The following is an 11335-nucleotide window of genomic DNA, read 5'->3' on the forward strand; positions in this document are numbered from 1 at the left end:
AAGCAAATACTTATGATTATAATTTTTTTAAAATACTTTATCCTGGTTTTAAAAAGCTAGATATCCTTATTTTATTTCCATGAGCAAACAATCATCCATGTTGGTACCATGCACCCAACTTAATCATCAAAAAATATAGGATAGTAAATAGTTACATCATGTAATAGTGGTAGGTTGGTTTCTTGGACATAGACTCTGGAGTGACCTTTTCTCTCTTTGAATAAACTTGAATATGTGTAGATTAAGATGCAGGCTTCTCTAGGCCCAGGAGGTTTAGGCATAGGTTCAAATGTCATATTTAGAAGCTTGATAGGCTTATCTTTTTCTCTTATATTCTGCGACTAAAGATGAGGCTGCTTGAAATAGTTCTCTTATTCATTGTCACAGATAATTTTTTGGATGGTAGGTGATAATATTTAAAAAATGATATTTTGACATGTAAATTTTTTACATTCATATTGACACTATCATTATATTTTACTTTCTATCTTTAAATTCTTAAATAGGAAAGGGAAACAAATTTTACAACTTGAAATGAAGGATATCCTAACCAACAATGGTATAGTTGAGTCTTCTCTTCATTGGTCATGGTGGATTCATATATGAGGGAGTGACTATTGATAGGCTTAGGGTCTTTCATGTAGTAAATGTCATCCTATTATCTGGCATGTCTAATTGTCCTCGTGGAGTTCTTGTCTTATAAAATACAAGAATTACTATACTAGCAACATTACATAAAAGATATTGAGTTTTTGTACAGAAATTAAATTAGACAAATTAGGGACATGAACGACTACTCTTCTTAAAATTATGAATGGCTTACTTAGACCTCTCCTTGTTAAAATATAGAGAATATGCAGGGAAGTATTTAGATAGTGGAGTTGTATATTAAAATGGAATTGGTGTCAATTCGGCTAATTCAAGTGCCGATTTAATCCTCAAATGTAAAGTTACATAGATACTTCCAGACACCAAGGATCATTTAATGTTTTTATAGTTAGCATTGTCCATGACGAGAAGTAAAAATAAGGATCAAACTAACAAATGTTTTGCACTTAGAAGAATTATTTAGATCAATACACTACCCTACCACCATGTTTCCAAACTGCGTCCAACAAAAAAACCATGTCATGCAGCCTGTCAGTGTAGATACTTACAGAGGAATAAAAACGGTATATAATTTAGAATAAAAACTTCACTTCCAATTAGCAATGAAGAGCAACAAGTCTTTCAAGTTAAGAAAAAATAACGCTTTTCCCCCTATGAACCTGACATGTCCTTTCAAAGGCAGATGCAATGCCTCAAAAGATGAGGCTCACAATTTTACCAGGCTTAAGAATGCAATGTGTTGCTGGATAAATTACGATGCAATTGAATACAGGATTTTGCAGCACAATCACTCACAATAGATAGAAAGAACATCGATGTACAAGGAAGGGGTATATCCAAATAAAGACGGACATATTCCCCTAACAAGTTCATTCATGTTACAAAGCATAAAGTATTCATCAACTTATGCATTCTGCATGAGGGAGTCAATTTGAGCACAGGACTTGGGCGAAGGCTGGTGCATCATCTCCACCTCATCCAAATCTTGAGATTGGATGTTTATATCCTGGCAAACAAACTGACTGTTACAGAAATGACTAGTACAGGAAACAGGAAGAGATTGCATTGCATTACTACTCTTATAAACAAAATTGCATTTCTTCCATAGATTCATACTCAATAAGCTTGCAGGAAGAAGTTAAAAAATAGATATTGGATTATAAATTCAATACTTGTGTCGGTAGAAGTACTTGAGGTTGCTGATCTTGGTTTAATGGATAAGCTTGCGGTTGAGACATTCTATAGTAAGGTTCTTTCAGATCAAGTTTACAGGATGATGTTTGAAGAATCCCTCCTTGTTCAGCACCAGGGCCCCATGTTTTCGCTAAATGAAAATTGAAATTTGTTCATCCACAACATGGTGCAAGATATAATATAGCAATAAATCAGAAAAAAGAAAACACACACACAATTACCAACCTGACAATGTTAAATAGATTGTATAACTCTGCGCAGTGTGGGCAATCAAGTGCATCCTGCCAGTGATTTCTTGCCCTGCCACAACATATATTGGCTGTGAGAGAACACAGCGTAACTGATACCAGTGGGTTGTAGGTGAACCAGGGGCAGTGGTAAGCCACCTTCGAGCAGTACTGCGGATTTGGAATAATTGAGTGACAAATTGTCTTATGCAAACAATCACAAAGAAGTGATGAATGAAAAAACAGACAATATTGATCACGTAGAAGAGAACGATTACCTTCCATTGAACAGCACATCAAACCAACAAGCCAACCCATGTAGCCTGGCACCCACAGTGGCTATGAATCTAAGAGGAATGTCAATTTCATATAGCTCCTCTTCCTACAGAATGAAACATGATTTGAGCACATTGATACAATATAATTCAAGAAGGAATACAACCGCGATCCAGCAATAGACCAAAAGGATTAATTGATGGATACAAACTACCAGGTCACATATTTCTATTAACAAGTTTCCTGTCAGAAATATGCTGGTATATATGCATTAGGTGGAGTACTACTGTGGAGATGATATCAGTTTGTTTCACGGAAAGTGGAATTTATCAGCGGGTAGGATCTCTGGAAAGTAACCATCTAACCAAATATAACTGAGAAGATTCTCACCTTTATTTTGGTAAAGTCTATCACATGGAACATAGGAGCAGCTATTAACAACCTTGGATCAAAAGCATCGACCACAGGCTGCATGGAGAAGAGAAAAAAGTGAAGTGGGAGAATATATAATAAATGTATTCACCACAACATAAATTTTAAAAACCATAGTAGCAGTCCAATTTTAATCTTTTGACAAAAAAGCAACCATAATGGCACACTCGTAGGAATCCCTAGAGGCAAAAAACTAGTAATAGAAAATGTTGAGAAACATTTTAATTCTATTCTACCCATTTCTGTTTCGCATGTGGGATCCTGAAAGAATTCAGAAAACAACACGTATCATAGAAAAACAGAAAGCTAATCGACTAGTAAAGGTTAAGACACTCATTTTACCCATCTTAGTCTTGCCCATGGAATTTGAAATGGATTGAGAAAACTAAACAAATCGTAAAAATGTCAAATCATGGAGATATGACACCATTAATAAGAACAACTAACCATCTCCTAACAGGAAAGATTAATCTTTCTAAATGGTTTCAACTATAATTATTCTGTCTCCTCTACCTCTAACAATAGGGCTACACTCCATCAAATCTTTTCTTCTAAATCCGGCTCCTACTGATCTTCATCATGCACATCTAAACGACTTAACTAGATTCTACCATTTCTCTACAGTAGGCACCACACCACCAATTGTCATTAATTAATTTGTATTTTCCACAACCCAATGTTTGGATCATCTTTACTGAGACCAACAAAGTACTCACAATAAACATTGATAGACAAGAACCCCATATTAGAAAGGCGTATGTTAGAAGGAATTCGAGAGAAAACGAGGATTAAACCTGAGAGGCAGATTCGATGGTAACTAGTATTATCAATTCAGAATGAATAGGAAATATTGGCAACTCCAAAAATCATTCATGAAAACATATCAAAAGTCATAACGACTTATTGTTGAAGCACTACAGACAAAAAAAAATACAACATATACATGAGATAATTAAAAATGTAAACTAATGAAAGACAACCATATAATTAATAATAATAATGATAATATCAAGTCTAGAAATTCAAATAACAGTATAGCCCTCAGCTTGCTAAGTGAATTACAAATATTATTCCAACTCAACTTATTTGCCAGGCACTCCAACTATGTTACAACGGAAGCAGATCCTGATTTGACCCTTAGATTTAAACCATTGTCACTTAATACAAACTCTCAATAAGCATGCAGATATTTTACAAGATAATAGAAATAGGTGCCAATTTATTAAGAGACAATGAGTTTGACAGAATGGAATGCTTGCATCAGGAATGCAACAGGAAGAAAGGAAAGAAACCAAGAGAGGATTATGTTAAAATTAGAGGTAACAAGGGAAAGTATAAACAAAAAAAGCCAGAACTAAATGTAAAGCTGCATATGGACCAATTGAAATGCATTTTCAGCTTGCTATGTAAATGCCAAATACTATGACTCATAGAATCATGAATTTGACACAGAATAGTATGAAAAACAGGTGATGTTGCAACTCAAACACGAAAAATGCATTCATATGTCTAAGTGAACAAAACAATAACTACTGTCGTCTCTAAGTGAATTGTAAGCCTTATGATCTCCAGAAACAGATATCACATATAATGTGCAAGGGGATCACCAACAAACATTTTAGACATGTTCCAAATACACCCCTATTCTTATCGGAAAAGACCAGTTAGAAATCTTCATTTCATTTTTTGAAACCAAGCTTGGGCGATACCTGAGAAAAGTATCCTTGGAAGGCAGTACCATGTAAGGGCGTCAAATCAACGCCATAATAGTTTTGTTGCTGCCAAAACAGTGCCTGAACAGGTAAAATAGAACAATATTGATCAATGAAATTCAGAAAAGAAGAATAATATATCTTAAAAATGATTGGTTTAAAACAATGGTCCGATAACAAGGATAATTTCTCTTATCAACTATCACTAAAAGAATGTTATATGATGGTACAAGTCTGAAAGAAAATTTAAAAACCAACATCCAACAAATAGGGTTCTACAAAGCCAAAATAATTGTTCTTTTAGAAAGCAGGATCTTTCGAGTACTGTAATCCAGTTACATCAAAGAACTAAAAGAAGTGCAAGGTGTAAGAAAGTAATGTGTCTGTAAAACAACAAATAATTGCACACCTTATTAGCAATTTCAACGAACAAATATTCATCGCTGAAGGGAGCCATGTGAATCCTGCAGCAGTAATAAACAAGGTTAGGAGCAGAAAAATAAATCACAAAAGAGGAAAAAGTAGAGAAAGTTTGCTTCAAATTACCTTCCTACACTAGGAAACATTTTCCCATTAGGGGTGAGAAACCTATCCCTTGCAATGACATAAGACTCCAGCATTCTTTCATTGACTAACAAGGTGCCTGCGCAACAACGGAGAAACCTTCCTGACTAATAAATTATGAACAAAATTATTAAAAAACTGCTGATCCCCATATAACACTCAGCCTTTCCAAATTCCTATGACAACTTATCTCAACACCACAAGGCGGCAGCAGAAAAATCTATTGACAAAAATTTAACTTATGCATGGACTACACAGTAGTCAATTGCAAATAGTGGAAAAGAGTATCCACCTCCACAATAACTACAGTTGCAATGAAGAACTGAGTATGGTTACAGACCATGTGGGTCGTAGAGCCTTGTCTACCTAGGTTACAAATGTAGGAGCATTTGCAACCTGTGCTCTGACAAATGCCTTATGAGCAGCAGGGGGCACTCTATTGCAGCACCCTGCCTGCACTATGGACTACTTTAATGGATTATCAAGATCATTCTCTAATTGACAAAAGAAAGTAAATCAGAAGCTTACCCATGGGCTCAGAGATCAGAATATCTGCTCTCTCAGGCAGTTCAACATCCTCAACTTTGCCTTTAATAACCTATATGTAAACATATCACTTGACATAGCCCTAAACAATCAGATAACTAATGAACAATGACTACTAAAGGAAACTATGGAAAAATCTTACTGTAATTCGTTGTCCAAGTATTGGGTTCCCAGCTATAAGTTTACGTGCGTATTCTGCCATTTCAGATGCTTCCACAGCATAAACATGTTTTGCACCAGCCTGGAAACAAGACAGAACAATAATGAAACACACCATTTCTTACAAAAGAAAATAAGAGTAGTTCCAGTCTTTCTGTTGTCTAGGGTTAAGAATTGTTCCTTATGATGCAAGAGAAATTACCCACTTCTTGGAAAAGTATTATGTGGGCTCAGGAAGCACACACAAAACCTTACAACTTAACAAAGTTAGTTATTGACACGATTTCACTGTCAGGGAAGTGTGACTCTTTTTGAGCTTTGAGCAGAAATAAGAATTTCAATTTTAAAGAAGTTTCTAAAGTCATGGTGAATATCTATCGATGTTCAGATTGTTAAACTCATTTGCAATTTCAGAGTACTTCAGGGAGCAATTGATTGATTTTTCATTGCTGCGTAGGGTAGAGATTATTATAATGACATATTTAATATTTATGATTATTATTTAATTACTTTGTTATGATCTCTAATATTATTTGCTCACGGAAGCAAGCCTTTGTAATTCATATTACTTACAAACTAAGGTGAAACAAATTTTTGCCAAAGAATCATACCTCTTAGGATTCAAATGATATATATTAAAACTAATTGTTATATTTTATATCTTCTTTATTGTGATGCAATTTTTTGTACTTACATGTATATTACATGTAAGATAGAGTGTCATATGACAAGTAAAAGGAATCAAAAGCATGAGAATTGTTGCTGTAAAACAGAGTGCCACATCAAAGTGATGGAGTTACTGTGAAATAGGAAGTCTGACATTGATAGTAAATTTTGAAGATTAATTGAGATAAAATTGAAATTAAATAATTTACATACAAAAAAAGAGTAAAGTCCAAGTATCATTAAGGACAAAATTGAAGTTTAGACAGTCTGTTTGCAAAAGAGGTCAAGTTTAGTCGAGTTCAAGTGTTTCCCCCCTTGAAGTATAAAATGTTTGACGAATTTTATTTCTTTTGTAAATGTTTCTTTGTTGGTTCAGCTAGCCAGGCCATGTGATAGTTTTAATCTTAGTCCTCTGCACCAGTCATGGTCCAATGTTTAGTAGTGAGAAACTAAGTGCGGGAAGAAAGATTGGACAGGAAAGTCACAGAATTTTTAAGCAATCTCATTTGGCATATAGACTTTGCAAATTAGAGAGTTAAACTACCTGGGCAGCAAATAATGACAAAATTCCACTACCAGCACCAACATCAACTACTACACGGCCCATGAAATCTGACCGATTCTCAATAACTGCAGCATAATAGGTTCCTAAAGAAAAACAAGAACAATACAGTAAATAAATAGGAAGAAGTCAAAAAAATAAAATAACTAAATATAAAACCATAGAATATAATTATGTTTAACCTGTCCTCACATAGTCCTGCAACATATTTTGTTGATGCAGAAGTTGTCCATAATAATGAAAATACATTTTTGCAGAAGATGACTCTATCTTCTCATCAAACTTGCTTTTAGAAGTTATTACATTAGTTCCATTTGGTAAATTTCCTCCTGCAATAAAAAAATCAAATATATAATTAAAAAAATATATTATATTACCAATAAATAACCAATGTAAGCATGAATGGAGTGAACAATAATGAACAGTTTTGAAGATGAAAAATATTTTAACCAACAGAAATTAATTAACACTGCAAAATACAAACAAGTTGCTAATCGTAAAGAAAAAACATAAAGGTTATACAACACAAACAATGCTTCTGAGTATAGTGAGATCCACATTAACTTCATGTGTATCATTTCAACACTGCAAACTACTATTACAAGTTCTTTAAACATCCATTAACCATCTAACCATTCAGAAAATCTAAAAACACATTGAATGATGAAATTCTTTCATCTAAATTAACACAATTGTCAACAGCAGCAACAATGCAGTTGATTTATAAATATTATTTTGCAAACCAAAGATGACCGAGTTAATCAAAATCAAAAACAGAGTTTGTCAAATGGCATTCTACAAGAAGGTTTACACAAATTTCCAAAACAGCACCTTGAACATTGAATTCCTTCTTCCATTGTTGGAATACACAATGGAAGGCCTCACTCTCTTCCACATTTCTAAACTGTATAGCGACTCCACTGGAATACGATGTCTGGTTCAAAAATAGCACAGTTAAAAGACATACATATCTATATGGCATGCAGTACATCAACTAATTAAGCAATCGTGTCAACCTCGCCCAACACAAGCATAAACATCACTATTGAAAACAAATTAACAAAAAATACAGAAAACAACACAGAATACAAGTACCATAATACCAATTAATTGAAGCTCAAATCTTCTAAACACCAAAAAAAATAGTAACAAAACTTATAATGTGCGAGCCAAATGAAACAACACCAGCTGAGATAGATGAGATAGCAAAAGGTGTTTACACATGTGTACCTGTTTGTCCGCATCAGACCCTTCCACCATGCAAACAGATTCAATAGGACCTAACCTGAATGGCTGTATACCACAAAAACATACATTTCAATACACCGCAACCAAAACAGAGACATCACTATCACAACACCATTTGCCGCACACTCCATCACGAAGTGAACACACCAAAAAACCAAAGAATCTGGCGAGATTAAAAAAAAACAGAAACGAACCTGAACATCTGTAAGATGAGCACTGAGAAGAATAAGGTTAGATTCGTTCCGAATTTGAAGACGGTCACCAGCGAACACAGCAACACCCGACAAAGAAGATGAAGAGGAAGAAGAAGAAACCTCAGACACCGACGCTAATGCAAATTCTCGCTGCTTCCTCTTCTCCTCCACCAAATCCATTTTCGTTTCTTCTCCAGCCTCAACCTTTCTCTATGATTTTATCCGTGTGATAATATAATTATCGTGTGTGTATATGTAATTAAATAAATAACGTGTAGAAAGATGAAATGAAACTACATATACACGATTTTGATTTAAGAAATGGAAATAAGCTAGGGTTTGGGGTCGAGAACTGAGAGCCGCCGCCAAGAGAGAGAGAAGCTGGTTGAAGGACGAAAGAGTTTCCGCTTTCGGGTCTGGGGTTTTATAGTGTGTTTGTGTGAGTGTCAGTGTGTGGTGGTGTAATTGCCTTGTGTTGGAGAGGGTGAGCCAGGAGTCTTGTGTCATTATCCACTTTACTTTAATGCTATCTATGTATTATGTATGATGTATGTATCATGTGTCATGTATGTAGGCAATAGTATCGTTGGAGGTTATTTTTCTACGATAAATCTATTTTAAAAGAAATTCCACAAATAAATATGTCTCCAAATTATTTATTACAATTTCATTTATGAAGACTTTTAATTTGCAAAATAATGGTATTCGTGTTAGAAACTTTATTGGAATTTAAATAATAAAAAAGAACATTCTAATAAATGTAGAAATTCATTTGTGAAAATGTCTTTTATGATGAGTTTATTGTGAAAGAAAAATTTATTGACTAAAAAAAATAGATGATTGATATCAAGCACTTATATTAATCTATTTAACTTGTAAACTAAAAATGGTATGAATATTGAAGCACGTGTATGTTACAAATTGGATATGAGATTTGTCATTCACATCTTCACATTGAAGCACGTGTATGTTACACTCAATGGAAGAAATTAAAATAGTTCAAAATGAAAGCAACATTTCACCAATTTATGTTCTGCATGAAAAAAACAAATGCACATGGTTAGCAACATAGCTCTATTTTTACTAGGGTGAGAAAAAATTTGTATCTGTGATCTAATTCATTAAATTTAAGCATGTGATCGGATTAAATTGAATAAACAGATAATATTGAATAATAAAATAGATAATTATGATCGATTTTCATAAGAAATTGAATTTTTTTGAATACCTCGTTTGTATTTTAAAATATTTATAAATTCATAAATATATTTAAAATTTTAATATACTACTATTATGTTAAAAATTAATAATAAGTAAAAAAATCATAATTAATTATTATTATTAAAGCAATACGTGTATTTATTATAATTAAATATACACAATATTTATGTGATTTTATTAAAAAAATAATTTAATAAAAATTCACAATTCGAAAGATCTGATCAAATTAGCATGTAACTCAAATAACTGAATCTAATTAATTAAATGATTAAATCTTAATTTTAAAATATTGAATTTAGATTAAGTTGGATGGGTTGGGTTCAGATTTGATCCAACTCAACCATTAATTGTTACAATAGATACTAGGTATTTAATGACTTTTTCATCTACTAATATCATTTGAAAGGTATGTCTTTAACCTTTAAACGATGTATAGGTGTTCGACAATTTTTTTTACATGGGACGTCACCTAAGGTTGCAAAAGGTTGTAAGATAAAAACATTTTCAAAATATGATTTTTGTTATATTTAAACACTTAATTTATTTTTGTTTGTTTTTAGTTTATATTTTTGTGAAAAAAAACTTAATATAATATTCCATTAACTTGACATTAATATCATCTGTCAAGTGTCAAAATTCAAGGACTCCCATCAAAATTATAATAATCTTCTATTTTAAAATCCACATGATACATTCAAATAGTATTGACACATTTAAATGACTACATTCAATATTTTTTACTAGAGACTCAATTAAATTTAAAAAAGAAAAAAGAAACCAAGTAAAATAAATACAAACACTAAAAGAAATAAAGAAAATTATATGCATTGTTATATTATAAACTAAAACTCTCAATTAAATAAAATTCTCATTTTTTTTATTTAATCATTTTCAATGTTATTTATATTTTCTCATTCATATGTACATTTCCCGCATTATTATACATTCGATTCAAAAATTCTTTCTCAACCACTTTAAACCCTCTTTTATGTCTACTCATATATTTAATTTTTTTAGTTGTTTGTCTATTTGAATTTAAGCATAAGGCCTTGTTCACTTGAATGGATTTTTGGAAGAGTAATTGGGGGGATTTGAGAGAATTTGAAGATAGTTTTTTTGTTATTTATTTGAGTGAATTTGGAGGTAAATGTGAATGGATTTTGAAGTAAATTTTTTTAATCTGTCAAATCTTACACTTTAAGAAACTTTACTTCCAAATTCACTCTCATTTACCTCCAAATTCACTCGAATAAACAACAAAAAAATTTATCTTCAAATTCTCTCAAATCCCTTCAATTACTCTCTCCCAAATCCATTCAAGTGAACAAGGCCTAAGAGATGTAATTTAAATTACACATTTTTATGATTTAAATTATTGGAATTACTGTTTATGGACCATTGTTATTTACGTAAAAGAATGAATACCTATAACACAAAAAAAAAATAGATGAAAAGGCTTAATAATTAACCTGAAGAGATTTTAAAAAATCCTTGTTAAAATTCGTTAACGAGGATAATTAAATGCAACCTTCAATGATTATGGAGACAAAAAGAATTCAAGACAATTCGATCAAAATGAAAAAGAAATATATAAAAAAAATTGTATATTGTATCAATAACATTTTTTTCTGCAACTTTGTAATTTTTTTTCTTGTACTTCCATATATTTAAAAATTCGAATTTTACCTTTTTTTATATTTTGAATTCTAAAATACAAACTGTTTT

General features: G+C 32.2%; 1 protein-coding gene across 2 annotated transcripts; it reads right to left on the reverse strand.

Annotated features, from left to right (window-relative positions):
* Positions 1-1232: 1232 nt before the first annotated feature.
* LOC108321148 (probable histone-arginine methyltransferase 1.3) lies at positions 1233-8866 on the reverse strand. 2 transcript variants are annotated; one of them, XM_017552814.2, is made up of 15 exons: positions 8390-8866; positions 8178-8240; positions 7779-7881; positions 7130-7276; positions 6930-7033; positions 5703-5801; positions 5543-5612; positions 4997-5093; positions 4860-4914; positions 4448-4531; positions 2697-2774; positions 2309-2412; positions 2029-2201; positions 1800-1933; positions 1233-1615 (listed from the first exon to the last, which is right to left on the reverse strand). In XM_017552814.2, the coding sequence occupies exons 1-15, from the start codon at positions 8567-8569 to the stop codon at positions 1514-1516; spliced, it is 1593 nt and encodes a 530-aa protein (XP_017408303.1). In that variant the 5' UTR covers positions 8570-8866; the 3' UTR covers positions 1233-1513. The 2 variants fall into 2 exon arrangements, with proteins under 2 accessions (XP_017408303.1, XP_017408302.1); XM_017552813.2 differs by having other exon boundaries at positions 1782-1933; positions 8390-8865.
* Positions 8867-11335: the final 2469 nt, after the last annotated feature.

Source organism: Vigna angularis, chromosome 4, assembly GCF_016808095.1.
Source record: "Vigna angularis cultivar LongXiaoDou No.4 chromosome 4, ASM1680809v1, whole genome shotgun sequence".
In the NCBI taxonomy this organism is placed as follows: domain Eukaryota; kingdom Viridiplantae; phylum Streptophyta; class Magnoliopsida; order Fabales; family Fabaceae; genus Vigna; species Vigna angularis.